Source organism: Rhea americana, unplaced genomic scaffold (assembly GCF_003343005.1).
Source record: "Rhea americana isolate MKP2758 unplaced genomic scaffold, rheAme1 scaffold_53, whole genome shotgun sequence".
Lineage (NCBI taxonomy): Eukaryota > Metazoa > Chordata > Aves > Rheiformes > Rheidae > Rhea > Rhea americana.
In genome coordinates, this window is record NW_028186679.1 from 2,563,323 (window position 1) to 2,578,144 (window position 14,822).

The 14,822-nt window shown below is 43.5% G+C and overlaps 1 protein-coding gene across 8 annotated transcripts in view; it reads right to left on the reverse strand.

The window, feature by feature from the left end:
* Positions 1-686: 686 nt before the first annotated feature.
* Positions 687-14,822, reverse strand: part of KIAA1217 (KIAA1217 ortholog) — a 346,927-nt gene continuing 332,791 nt past the window's right edge. For 6 of the 8 annotated variants that reach the window (XM_085318332.1, XM_085318335.1, XM_085318331.1 and 3 more), the window contains 6 exons: positions 12,520-12,674; positions 11,750-11,896; positions 8,590-8,709; positions 3,412-5,091; positions 2,822-2,944; positions 687-2,093 (listed from right to left, as the gene is read on the reverse strand). In XM_085318332.1, coding sequence (XP_085174458.1) covers positions 1,599-2,093; positions 2,822-2,944; positions 3,412-5,091; positions 8,590-8,709; positions 11,750-11,896; positions 12,520-12,674 — 2,720 coding nt within the window. In that variant the 3' untranslated portion in view covers positions 687-1,598. Of the gene's footprint in view, positions 2,094-2,821; positions 2,945-3,411; positions 5,092-5,206; positions 5,285-8,589; positions 8,710-11,749; positions 11,897-12,519; positions 12,675-14,822 lie in introns of all 8 variants that reach the window. The other 2 variants (XM_085318337.1, XM_085318334.1) reach the window with 2 other exon arrangements.

The following is a 14,822-nucleotide window of genomic DNA, read 5'->3' on the forward strand; positions in this document are numbered from 1 at the left end:
TTTTTTGATGTGTGTTCATGTGGTACAAGGTAATTTTTATATTCTCTAATAATTATATCCATCGAGAGAGGCAGTGTCTGAGGGCTCAGCCTTGAAGCCACAGCTTTGAGAAACTCTGTTTTCCAAGGTGAACTAAAAGWGGCAATGAACAAGGTGTCGCCTCTCCCTTTAAACACAATCAGCTTCAGAGGTTGGCAGGGCAGGTGATGGCACTGATTTTTTTTTTTTTTTTCCTCCTCCCACCTTGCTAGCTGTCTAGTCTGGAGCTCCACCACTTAGCTTTACCCCAGGAAAAGTTGTAGAACACAATTTTGAAATTTCTACTTCTGTTTAGCTTTAATCTGGGGAAAATACTCTTTTTTTGTTCTTTTTCTTTTCTTTTTTTTCTCTTGACGGTTAACTCTTCCAAGGCAAATCACGAAAAGGCTACTTGAGACCAGTTATTAGTGACAAAATACAAAAAATATAAGCATGCAGCCCTTTATTTTTGTAAAGATCTTTGCTTATCATAGTTCTGTATATTACATTATGGTGTTATACAAATAAATTTATTTACAAAACCATGAGCTCTATGCAGGCTTGTTGCTCTTTTTCCTATTTGAAATCCATCTTTTTTCAACCCTTCTCCAAATATATTTTGAAAGCATGCATAAAAATTAACTTTGGTGTGGTAAAACTACTCTATGTGCCCAGCCACATCATACAGTATTTATTTATTTATATATATTTATAGATATGTACAAAAGTTTGCCAGTATACAGAACAGTACAGAAGTGTACATTTTAAAATCCACAACACAATACATTAATGGGTCACCAGGTCTCAGTAAAATAAAACTGAAGGAAAAGGGTGGATTTGGCTAAGAAAAAAAAATAATCAGCAACTACCTACATGTGTAAAACAATTTATTTCTTTTCCTGGCTTGGCAAATTCTTAAATATAATCATCTGAATGGCAGTGCAATAGGTTGAGTCTCCTCATACACACTAAGACCAGTCTTGTTCTRTTTCTTGTGTAGAGGTATACTGTCCAGCATACTACTTTCAAATGTACATTATAATAGTATCAAAATGTTTTGGCAAAAAGATCTCGAAAGGAACCATGACATTTGTTGACAAAAATAGAAATCTGTAACAAAGCTAAATAACACCAAAATAAAAGAAAAAAATACTTTAGTTTCAGTTTACAGTTGTGTATAATCACACTTAGTATATCTCTGTTCACTTCTAGTCCCCATAATGAAAAATAGCTTTATACAAAACAACTTACTAAATTTTTAACCATACATTTTTCCCATGCTCCGTACACCTCTGTGCACACGCACTCAAGTTCACTCACACACCTTCACACATTTTTGTAAGAGGTGCTGCCTATAGGAAGAAAATGCTCTTTTATCATTACAACAGCAACAAAGTTTTACAAAAAAGCTTCACTCTAAGCTATTGTATTAATCCAGTATTTAGCACATGATTAGTATTAAGCCTCCAGCAATTCAGCAAAATGGTTACATCCCCTGGTTAAAATATTGACTGCAGGTTGTTTGGAAACGAACAGAAAAAAAAGCCTTGGTGAACTTGGGCACGTGCTGTGCTTAGCCTTTAGGCTGGCTCCTTGGCYGTGGAGGGGGTGGACTTGCTGGCATTTCCGTTGTGTGCCTTGTAGCTGGTGAAGCTAGGTGTATGGATTGTCCTGATGCTCTTCACACCTTGGCTCAGTGCAGTGGGAGAGGTAGAGGAAGGGGGGGAGGTAGAAGAGGAAGGGGGGGGTGGCCGGCCGTTTTGCGTCTGCAGTGAGAAGGAGAGATGGTGACCTTTCCCTGTGAAAGCGGGGCTCTGAAACTTGGAGGAGCCGTTAGCCACAGAGGGGATCAGGGAGGTGGAGTAGGTTATGCGACCTGCTTGAGGACCGAGAAGGTTAGAGGAAGGAATGGAGGTTTTAGTAGGTGGAGTAAGAGGGTTAGAGCTGTCACCGCTAGAAGCAGGTGCAGAGCTGCTTTTCCCAGAAGTGGGAGAAAAGGCTGGGATCTTAGAAGCAGGTAGGGTAGGGGAAGTAGCCTTATAGTCCCCACCAGCTTTCTTAGCACTTCCATTAGCCTGCAAATAAAGATGGCAGGAGACAGTTTGTCAGAAAGCCATTAACACAATAAATCAACAGGACCGGGGAAAATAGCCCTACCAAGAGCAAGAATTAACAGTTYGAGGCCTGAGCTAAGTCTTGCAGCCGTGGACTGGACCTGGTAGAAAACCCAAAGAAATGCACAACCAAGAATGCAGAGAGAGAGAGAGACAGAGAGAGACTGAGAGCAAATGCAACAACGCTTTTGTGACAGCTCACGATCGATGGTTTATAGACCACTCACTACATTGGCCATGCTTCTGGGTTATTAAAGTGTGAACAGACATGTYTGACTGGAGAGTTAATGTGCACCTAATGCCAGCTATTACACTGCCAGGTTAGTATCCATGGCTTCTGGTAAAGGCCATCCGAACAGAAGCATTCCTTGCTGTCCTAAGGAACCGYCACATTTACCAAAGGGAAAGTAAACAGGTAGTTGACATTTTAGTAGTGCTGAATACCGAAGTGAAGAGGGGGGAGGAAAAAAAAAAAAAAGAGCAGGTGTTTTATTGCAGACGTGCATGCACAAGCATGGTGAGAAGATCATTAGATATTTTCATGCCCCCAGGGATCCAGGATGTCCAGTTAGACCTCACTCGAAAGATACACATCCGTTATTTGGTATAATCTCAGTCAGTTACTGTCATTTTTAAATAACAAACAACACTGAATGTCCATCCAAACATTGGGTTTAGGGTAAAACTACCTGTCTGTACTGGCGTGGATCCTGTAGCTTGTGCTGCTTGCCTGCCTTCTCCACGCTTCCTTGTCTACCTTTTGAAGCCATGGGCACTGGCATCCTGCTTGTCTGCGAGGCAGAGCTCGAGCCCTGTGGAAAGGGTCAGAGGGGCAGGGAGGGGAGACAAGGAGAACGCCTGATCAATACCAGTGTTTTTGAAGAGGAGACCGCACATCATGCCCCCCCCCAAAAAAAAAAGGGAAGAAAAAAAAAGCCACAGTACTACATGCAGGGAAGAGTTCAGGAGGTTCACACCACAGGTGTTAATGTCAAGAATCAAATGGAGAAAACTGCTCAACTACTGATCAAACTGGATTTCATGTCAGTGACACTTGTCATTTCACACAGCAGATTATTTGACCCAGCTCCCCTGCGTTTGCCCGTCACCAATCAGCAGCAAAGGTAAAAACAACGCTCTATTAGCTGTTAGACACCTCGTGGGGAGACCAGACAAGCCACCTGAAAGGAAGCAACAAATCACAAGACCCTCTTGTTTATGGTGATTATTGCAGATTTTTAGAAAGCAGCTGGAGTTTTGATTTCTCGGACGAAGGTACCTTACGTGAAGTGGCGGGGATTGGCGGAGGGGGCGCTACGCCAGTATGGCTCTCATCCAGCACTACAAGCTCTTGAGCTGGCGTCTCTGGGACTACCTGGGCAGAGAATGGGGCAGTGCTTCCCTCAGGGTTGTGTGGGCTTTCGGGGATAGATTTTGGGCTCATTTCACTGATGGTGTTCTCCAGTTGCTTTATAGTCTGCTCAAGGCTGTCTAGCGTCCGGTATGTGTTCTGTCGAATTTCATCAGTCCTAGAAAGAGATGCTGCAGGTCTGGGAGAGGACTCTTGCTTGCCRGGAGGATTTTTGTCAGTGTCCTCGGCTTGAGACCTTGTGATTTCAAATCTCTTCGCTTCCTTGTGCTGCTTAAGGGTCCCGTCTTCCTCTTCCTCTTCATAAACCACTACCTGCAAGGTCTTCTTCCCAGTCTTGGTGCCTGTACGAATTGCCTGAGTCAGAGCAGCCAGCTGCTTTTTAGGGAATTTAAATTTAAATTTTTTCTTAGAATCCTGCCTGCTTCCAAATTGATCAGCAGAGTCCAAGTTTGCTTCTGTGTTTAGCCCATAAATTTGACTATATTTGTTAAAACTGGTCTTTATGTTCTCTTGCTCCTCAGGAGTTCCGATTTCTGCAGAGTCAGAAGATGACTGAAGGTTAAATATATACTGTTGGTTGAGCCCATGAGTTGCTGAATAAGCTGCAATTGCTTTTCTGTCATTAACTACTGGTGGCTCTTCCTTCTGTATCCCAGGAATTTCATGTGCTTCATTTTCTTCCTCCTCCTCTTCTATCTTTTCCTCTGTCATCATTTTCTCCAACTCCTCATCACATTCCTCAAATATAGTAGAAAGACGTTTATATGCTGACCTAATATCCATTGGTTCATCAAAAATGATGATTACTGGTTTTTTGTCCAGACACACTACTGGTTCTTCGCTGTCTGTGTTTTCTGGGAGACCTTTCTCCAAGGCCATGTCCTTTCTTGCATCAATATTCACTGTCTGCACATCTCCTCCTTTCCGGCTGACTATATCATGAACTTCCCCACTTGAGAGGACCTGGACAGCTGTTTTGGTAATCATGAAGGCAATGTTTTCTGTGGGTGGGTTGTCTTCACTTGGAGAGCTGGCTGGAGAGTCTGTTTCTTCCATGTAGGTCACACCATTACTTCTAGATGCTTGAGGTCTTAGCATGACCTGGTTGCAGCTGATTGCAGATAGCTCTTGCTCCTGTGAGAAACCAGGAGGTGCCGAGGCCTCTGTTTGCCTCATGAGAGGGGCAACACTGCTGATAGGGACATGCTTGCCCATGCTCTGCGGGGGCTGACCAGGAGACAGGCCCTGGAGAGCATCTCGTGGGAGTCCGTAGTTTGGTTTTTGTTTTCCAGTTTCAACAGCTGGAAAATGGGATTCTAAAATATCTTGAGCCCCTCTTCTTCTGTCATCCTCTGGCAAACTGACACCAGACAGGTTTGTGCTCATATTCTGGAGGGTTTTGTTAGAATAGTCTCTACTGTCTACAAACAAGCCCTTGCTAAATGTAGAACTGTCATTCATTGAAAAGCCAATTTTACTGTCAGCTGTGCTGGATGAATCAGAACYCAATTCTTCTTCAGTTTTCCCTTCCCTCTTCTCTTTTGGATGGTCACTATCTGTGGGAGGTCCTGTTGTAGCCCCATACACCTAAGGGGGAAAGTCGGATTACTTAGTTATTCAGGGCTGTGACTTTTACAGGCCTTTTTTTCCCCAAAAATTAATCATCACACTCTCAGGGGAAGCGCAGACCTCGTGAACTCACCACTGGGTTTACAGCTGCAGAGACATGTCTGAAGTTGTCATCTGATTCCTGTATTTCTTCGGGGCAAAATTCCAAATTCTGGCAGAACAGCGTATGATGTTACTGCTCTGTGCTATGCATGTGGCCAGCATGGGTTGTAACCTAGGACTCCTGTTTTAACAAGGCCTCCAGAATATTTGAAAGCACACTAATTACCTTATTTCCAACACAATGCTATGTTGACCGACTTACTTTTCCATTAAAAAAAAGGCCTTTGTTATATATGATTGAAGTTGAAAAGAATCAGAGTATTTGATTAAATTCCCCTGGGACACATCAAAGGGAGTCTCATTTGTAAGGGCTGACAGAAGGTTGCTACCACTTCCTAGTTCACTGGAACACTGAATGATAGACTCTGGCTAGCCTTAAAATAAGTGCTATACTGGAAAAAAGCTGCTTTTCAGCTTAAAACTTTTTACCATTTCTAATGTTCCTTACATCTGAGCAGTGATGATTTATAACAGTTAATATAGTCACAGTCTGAGCATTTCTAAATCCTTACTGCAACTTAGAAGTACTCCTACCTCCCAAGTTAAGAGGCATCCAKCACTTTTGAATGTGCAGAATGAAACAATGAGATACATTCATTTATAGAAGCAACTCTGAACAGCATGCAAAGAGTCCATCCCTTAGCTCAAAAGTAGTATATTCCCAGAAATGTAAATTTAAGGGAGCTTTTTTCCTTATTTTTAAATGAGGGCTCCTTGAGATGCTATTTCATAATAGCAAGCTGAAAAGGAAGAGCCTTTTTTTGTTTCTTTTGTTTTTTTATAAGTATAAGTAACTGCTTGTGATAAACCTAATTACTTGCGACCTACTGCTCTCACCAATCATCAGGGTGATGGTATGGCCTGAAGAAATACAGTGCCTATGGCCAATGCACGGGACAGCTCTACCATCAATGGGTGGTTTGCCAGGAAGGAACAGAGCCTCGCGTGTGGCTGGGTGATGGGAGTGAGCCAAAGACCCATTGCTTCAGAAGAGAGCCTGACTTGTCAGAGCCTGTCCCCACACCATTGAGACAGATTACATTTACATTAGCAACAGTATGTGCCGAGTGTCAGGCAGGACAGTCAGTTTGTCACAGTCAAGAAGAAGGAGTGACGGTACAGTAATCCACAGCCTGGCTAGTTCATGTACTCCCAGTGCACACAGGGGTTCCTTATGTACAGTCTCTYATAGTCTATGCGAGTATTTTACACAGAAGAATTTCATACACTATGCAAAGGAGGAAGAAAGCAGTAGACCAGGTTTACAGATCATCTCTACTGTAGCTGAGCCTTATTAGTACAATAAGGCTATGCAGCTGCTCCAAGGGTACCTTGAAGGCCTCATATTTCTAAATACCTAGGAACTATCACGCAAACCAAGCACAGCCACAGAGGCACCAGTGTGCAGCCCACATGAGCTGCATCTCATGCTGACAGCCGGTAGCAGAACAAAACGCTGGGGCTCCTGCTCATGCCAGGCCCAGCCTGACTAAGCGGTAAATGCTTTCCTTTCCCACTCTGTGCCAGCACTCCTACAGTTTGGCCAGTCCATTTAATGCAACTTGCCCTGCATACCCCCAACTCTATGACTCAATTCCCATTTCTCTATTTCTTTTTTATTAAGTTATACTTCCTGTTCCAAACATCAGTGCAATATCTTAAGGTTTCATTGTACAATATACCTCATTTTAGTAATGCCACCTTTCTCTTAAAAAAAAATAGTAATACTCATTCCTCTATGAGTTTATCATCACCATAAGGCTCCTTRTTATCTAAAGCTAATAACCCACACTGTCATGTTAGATGACAAAACAGCTCATCAACCTCARTTTCCTGGAGTTTGGGTTATTCCAATAAATAGCAGTTTGTGACAATTACTAGGCAGCACCTTTCAAAGAAACATTGTGCTACAGCATGTGTAGTAGACCCAGATTTTGGTGTGGCAATATGATCTTTAAAATCTGATGCTAGTAGCAGCGAGGATGAACACAGACATGGCCATGCTATTTTTTGCTCCAAATCACTGTCATCCACCTCACAAGAAAGCAATTTGTTTGTTTGTTTGTTTTTCATTTAGTAATCCACATGAACTTGCACCCTCACCCAATCAGGTGTTCTCAGCTTTGGACCAGACCTGCTGTCTGGGCAGCTCCAAGCTCTTGCRTACAATGCGCTGCCCTGACCAAAGCAGTTTTGTGGAAGTACCTTGACACTACTACCATATCAGGCATCACCATTTAGGTATCASAGCACGTTTTATAACAACTGTATTGCCCTACGCAGAGGTAGCTCACCACGGTTACAGCAGCTGGGGTCTCCTCTGCCCCAAGGTACCTAGGGAAGGTCATTTTCCTCTCTCTCTGCCCCAGTTTCTGTTAAATGAGKCTGAAGTGCAACTTCTATAAAGTGCCTGGGGAGCTGCAGGGGAGCAAGTTGTATTTCCGGTTTGCAAACATGAAAAGAAAGAATGACCCACAAAGCTGAAATGCTGTGCAGAAGAGCTGTGTATTCCCCACCATCACGTCCCTATTTCATTGCAAATTGGCATTTGGCTGACAGACAAGCTGTCATGTCTGCATGACCACCCTCTAAACCTAGCAACGGTTCAATTCACTCAATTCACATAAAAAAAAAAAAAAGGCAGAAATAGTTTCCTATTGTTCRTCCTGCACACTCACTGCCACTAAGACAAATTAACTCAAATAGCAACAACAGTCTAGACACAGTTGCGAAATTCTGCCTTGAGTGGCTATGTCCCCTGATGTGAGACACCTCACATAAATCCCATGACTGAAGTGTGAAACTTTGGCCCAACTTGCAGAAAGAAGGCCATTTTGAACCATCCACCTTGGCTTTATCTTCCAGTAAACTGAATGTAATTTCTGAATATCTAGYAACTACTTCTGGAACAAACAAATGAAGCAAAAATTCTCTGAAGTGGCACTTAAGACTGAGAAGAATCASTATTTCGCCTCATGGAGAGGACAAGGCTGTAGGAGAGATGCTACCCCATTCCTCCATTGCCATAATAGCACCAAGAGGATCATTTGAGAGGTGAGAGCATCTCTGAGAAGGAAACTGATGGATCCTTCTACAACTTTGTTTTCACATAACATTAAAATTCTGTACAATCCTTGTATAAGTATTACAGATGATTAGACACATCATGTACACTGATATAACACTCCATCTGTGCATTTCTGACCCGTACTAGGATAAAAGAAAGAAAATGACTGGGCAGCAGTGGAGGGGGGAGGATAGAGAGAACAGGACAGGAGATTCAAGATTAGTTTTGAAACAAGGAAAGAAGGTTATGCCAGACCGGGTGGCATGTTTACAAGCACCACTTGTTACCTTCTTTTCTTTGTGCTGCATTAAAGTCCCAGGCCTTATGTCTTTAACATGTGTATCGTTTCTGGACTGTTCAGCATGACTGTTTGAGTTTACATCCATAAAAGAGCACTTCTGGAAAGCCTAGGAAATAAATACTGCAAGTTATCAGGAGGCCAGGTAGCTTTTACACAGAAACCTCTGGAGATGATCAACTGTAAATACAGCATTTGTTTTTAACATTTACAGCTCAACCATATTAATTACAACCTCACAAAACTATCAACTAAGAGAAATAGGGAGTACTTCCAATTTGCTACAACTGCACTCCAGCTCACAACTCTGATCTCAGCGCCCCCTTCAGAGAGACAAGTTTGATGTTCATTTTTACATATGAGGAAACTGAGGCACGCAGAGGTGCTGCAAATTATCCAAACTTAACCAGGGAGCCCAGGGCAGCTCCAGCAAACGTTGGGCTCACGACAGAACCAGTAGCCAAATGATTCCCTCAAAATCCTCATTAAACATAATCTGGCCTGATCATATATCAGTTAATGACTAAGCTTAAGATTTCGTATTTTAAAATAAACAAATCTCARAGCTCTTTAGTCCATTTGCTGCCTCCCAATGTTTTTACTGTGTTTCCTTTATGCTTTCTCAGCTCCACTCCTTGTGATTATTAGCAGTGGTTTGCTGTTCCCCTGGATGGGGCTGAAATATATTTTTCTTTCCTAACTGTTCGTGTCTGCAAAGTGGTCTATACATTGCCTGTAGGAAAGTGAGGAGGAGGTACGAGCAACAGGTTTTAAGCATTCAATAAATGAGAGAAGAGGGCATATAAATACTTCCCACCATCGCTGTCCAGTCAGCTCCCAGTTCATTCTGTCTGATGGCACATCATTCAAGAACTACATAACTCCACTTCTCCCCATAAAAATTCTGTTATTAAAGCTTCTGACTTGGAGACACGTCTTTACTGCAKCCCTCACTCATGCTCCAGATGATGACAGTCTCCTCTAGGTTCCTCCTGCTCCAGAAACAGTCCAGCACATGGGCTAGGAACCACTCAACCTCAGGGCAGGGACTTTGTAGCTTTTTCTCATGATTTGTTTTGTTTTGTTGGGTTTCTCTCTCTCGGGTTCTCAGGTCCAGGGAAGCACAGACAGTATTGCCATGACGTGCACTGCTCCAAGTGTGCGTCACTGGGATTTCTGCTGGCCAATACTGGCGCACTGTCACCAGTGAGATAAACAGGCAGGGAGTTCTGCTGCCCAAGGGGTGAGGGAGCCATGCACAAGAAAATGATATTGGTATACAAAGTATTAGGAAAATTATTTAATTGCTGGCAACTCTCATGAAATTAATAGCCCTATAAACAGATTAAAAGTCAGGCCCTTCTTTAAATATTGCACTCCCCATATCTGTTGCATGTTTATTAAAAATTAGAGCAGTAATAATAATAAAAAAAAATATTCAGTGCAAAAATCAGGGTGTAGATTTTCTGCTAGTTTTTCACTACATCCTATTCATACGTATGTTTATGAGCCAGAACGTATGAGACCACAGGGGACTGTAAGAACAAGCAGTCCCAGTCCTCCAACAATAGAGGGTACAGACTTTCTCCAGACTTTTAGCCCTTTGAGAGGCTAGCAGCGTGTTTCTGGGATAACCATATCATGCACAAAGAGGTCCTCAAAGTCCTTCAGATTTTAAGTGATGAAGAATCCATTATTTCCCTTGGTATTTTGTTTGTTTATCATCAGCTTTGCTCTGAAATACCTGTACCAGTCTCTAAATACGGTTTGCCTTGCTTGAGCTTCAGCAGCTGATTTTCATTATGCATTTGTCTGCTAGATTAAAAAGTCATTTAGCCCTTCCCATGAAGTTATGGTCAGCTGCACAGTGCAATGCCATGATTACCACTGCAGTGCATTCAAAGTCGCTTCTGGACCTTCATGCTATTAACAACTTTGTAAACAGAGCATGCATGGACACCCACAYAGGCGTGCAGCAGACGCGGGCTGATCACACCGATCTTGTACACAGAAATAAGTTCTCTCACATCTACACCCAAAGGCCCCTGCTCTGCCCTTGGAGCACTGGTTAACTTGCTACTGTGACTCCTACTCTTCCYGCGGACCTGCTGTTGCGGTCTGGTCTGTATTTGTTGCCCTTCACAGGGACTTTACATTTCAGTTAATTCAAATGTATTATGACTATTGCTATCATCCCTCTGCTCTCATAATTCACTAGCTTTAAGATTTAAACTGATTTAAGCAGTAAGGATTTTAAATTTACAGCTAGTCCATTGATAAAAACACAGAGCAGCACAGACACATGGCTGATTCCTCTGGGACCTGACTGCAAACATCTGCATCAGTGACCACACTTTCAGAGCCAGACATCCTTCAGTGCTCTTGTGGGTATTTTTGTATACTCTGTGGTGGTTGATTTTAACCAGAATGTGGTATGGTATTTGATTGAATGCCTTACAGAAATGCTTATGGTTATACAACTTCCTTTAAGTAGCCTAACCTGTTACCTGACCAGTGCTGTTCCCCTTGATAGATCTATTTTCCATCATGTTGTGTTGACTAGCACAAGTGTATTTGTCCACCTTTAGTTCTTCACCARTTGCCGTATTTGGCTTTCACTGCAGTGTCGCTGCCTGTGCTGCTGAGCGAAGGCCAAGCGCGAGAGCACGACTTCTGTGCCACAGACAGAGCAATCTATGTTACACAATGGGAAACATTTCAGTACTCAAGCACTCGGAAACATGACAACTGGGCCATGTGCGGTGCAGGGCAGGGCTGTGCAGCCCGGCGGGAACGGCCTCCCTGCTCTCTGCTCCCACCATTAACAGCGGTGACATGCTCCCAGCACTGCATGGCCTGGCACCAAGTGAGAAACACACGGCCAATAGTGACCACACTGAATACATATTTCAGAGCAGTACCATCTGTGTGTGTGCCTGCAAGGATTCCCCTGTGGCAACCCCAGCATCCCTGAGCACTCTCTTAGCTCCAGGCGTCCTGAAAAAACTGGATGATTTTTACATAATCTGGCACCATCCAATGTGATGAAGGAGGAGCAGGTGAGACTGGCAGACCTACTTTCCTTCATGTTCAGAGTCGGAAGTGATACTGGGCTCAGGTACCTCCACGCACAACCCGAAGGRCATTACCTGTAGTTCTGCCATTATTTTATCTCCTTCTTCTTCTTCTTCGTCTTTTGCAGCTGGTGCTGCAGCAAGCCCTGTGCTCCAAGACAAAGCCTGATCCTCCTTAGCGGCTTTGGATTGCACTATTTGCCCAGTGTCTTCACTGCATTCCTAAAAGTGGATGAGAAAGGTCAGACAGCCAATATAACTGAGCCTTCCTAAGGCAAAGCAAACACAGTAAATTCAACACCATCGCAATACCCCTGTTGCAAGGTCCCTCTCCTTGTAATGCTCTGATCTAAAAAGACTGCTATTTCATCAGTTCARAAGAAACTAATATGGCCGATGTGGTGGCATATGCATAATATAAAGATCTTCCTACCCTAGACTTCCCTCCTCCCCTTGCAGAGAACAGAACAAATAGGAAAAGGAAGCCCAAAAAACTCATTTACATTATTTCTGTGAAAACTCTCTCCACTCTGAGCTGATCTTTCCATCTGTGTGAGGTATGCTCTTTTTTTTTTTTTTTTTAATCTTCTTACCGCACTGGATGAAAGCAGCTTGTGACTTGCCTTCTGCATTGTTAGGAGATCAGTGAGGCAAGGCAAGACTCCTGTAAACACAACTGATCAAACCTGACTGGCTCTTTCGCTCAAAGGGCAGCATTTCTTGGTAAGTGGTTTCAGTAGTTCTCCAGGACATAGCTCTGTCTCAGCTTATTTTGTGGTTTATAGACAAGCCCAAGTCTGGGAATTCACCAGCAGTCTGATTGCTTAGAGTCTGAATCATCAAACCTTGACAGCGGCTGCCTCTTTCCTGACTGCATGGATGACATCTCCCGCTCTCGCTGTGGTTAGTCCGGACCCTGGCAGGTAACTGCGCCGTGGAGGTGGAGGTGGTGGGGACTTGGTCAGCTTGTCGTTCTCCTGTTCTGCATCATTAATGTCTTCTGCAAGTGAACAGGGCAACACAAAGTGAGCACTGGTAAAGGCAAAGGAGGGAAAGAAATGTTTGCACCCCTGCCTCAAGTTGGAAAGAAAAAGAATATTGTTTTAAAATGTCCTGCTGCTCAGTATGCAATCATCAGAAACATATTTGGCTCAAGTGGAACTGCCTTGAACAAAATCAAGCAGCTCTGCGTTTGCACAGTGAGTCRGGTCATTTCACCTAGAAATTTGCCATGAAACTCCTGCTTCCCACRTCACTGTGCCTGGGATTTCAGCCTTGCATGTAGATGCATGAGAGCTCAGCACACTTCTGGAAATCACCACTTGAAAGTAAAGGACAGGTTCAGCTGGATGCCTGGTTACAGAGAGTGGCCTTGTACCCTCCTTTGAAAACATGGCCACAGACGCGAATACTAGTGAAAGCCAAATCCGGAGGCTTCTCATTGTGCTCAGCATCTCTGAAGCAAGCGACACAYACTTCCGGCCTGCCTGGAAGGTGCTGCCAGCAAGGGGCTAACAGAAGATCTGAAGAGCAACCCTGTAGTTCAGCAAAACCACCTATGTCCAGACAAGGGCTGAAAGAGAAAATAGAAACACTGGTAGCACTGGTGGTGCTACCTCCCCAGTTCACTAAGTCCCACCACCACTGGGCAGGGCAGGGAGCATCTGGGGTAACTGCACTTGCTCCTCTTCAAAGCCAGCATTTACTCTTGCTTTACTTACTACCAACTGCTCCAGCAATTCCAGTTTTGCCTTTGAATTATAACATAATGGCTCTTACAGTTTTCTAACCCATGATGATTCAAATACCAAATCCAGTAGCAGAGCAGAGTCAACCTTTGCTTTCTGAAGGGCGTTTTCCACAAGAAGACCAGTTGCTCAGACTGGTATTCCCCTCTGCCCACAACTGCTTGCCCATATGGTTGCCATCTGCTCTTCCCCATCACCACTGGCCTGTATTTTTTCCAGAAGCAGCATTTTCCTGCTCAGGGCTGAAACACTGACTTCTCCCTATGTGTTTCTGGTCACAGACTAAGCAACATACATGGCAACAACCATTATTTTCACACTTCCCTTTACACTGTTTGTTTTCAAGAGTGATTGAACAATCCTCCCGCAGCTATGCAGTGTGTTACATAAACAGCTGGAATAAATATAACCCAAAATTAAAAAACCTCCTGCTTTTGAGATTACGCAGCTGTTTAGGGTTAAGAGGGAGTATTCCCTCTGGGCAAGCTATTACATAACTGTGCACATCTGGAGCTGTGACAGTGTGCACTGTACAGCCACTGTCAGAAACAGCACCAGGGCTGGACACAGCCCTTGCCTGACCCAGYCTCATCTTTACTCCCTTGTTAGCAAAAATGTTCTTCAAAGCTGCTTAAGCTTAAAGAAATGCTCTGTTGTATTACATTCCACCCTGGTTATCTGGCACTTGCAGGATTGCAACAAGAATGAATTTCCGGACACACTTTACATTAGACCACGTCTTTTGTCAATACACACCACTAAGTACTTTGTGACACCAGATGTACTTCTACCAGGGCAAGGTAAGATTTGCTCTAATCTGCTGCCAGAAAATCAAACTCATTCTCTAAGACAGTGTTCAGCAGGCTGTGATGCACGGCTTCTGCAAATCCCCACTCCTTTAAAGGTCTGTTCAACCTATTACCATCAAACTGGTGGCRGGTCTGACCGCAAGAACAGCAAAGTTTTCCTTGCTCTCATGAAGAACAAGACTAGACAGGTGACACAGACAGCAGAAAGAGAGGATGATTTCTACCATATCTTTCATATTTGTGAGAGACCCATCCATCTCCATCTTCAAAATGGAAAATAAAAAAGGAGAAATAAAGGGAATAGAAATTGTCAGGGAGTGCGGCAGGTGCACAGGCAATAGAAGGTAAATCCGACTCTCATTCACCAGCTGGGGTCCTCAAGGAGAAGCTGTAATGGGCTTTGCTCAGAGTAAGTGCCACAAGACTTGGCAAGACATAACACTTGAGAGCTGGGTTTATATTTTCTCTATTAAACAATTTTATTTCCCCAGTCCAAAAGGATTGCTGAGAAAAACCTCAGAGGAAAAGACTTTACTCTAATATTTTCTTCCTTGGCTGAGTTCTTCTAGCATGTTTAAAGAGTGAGGACCA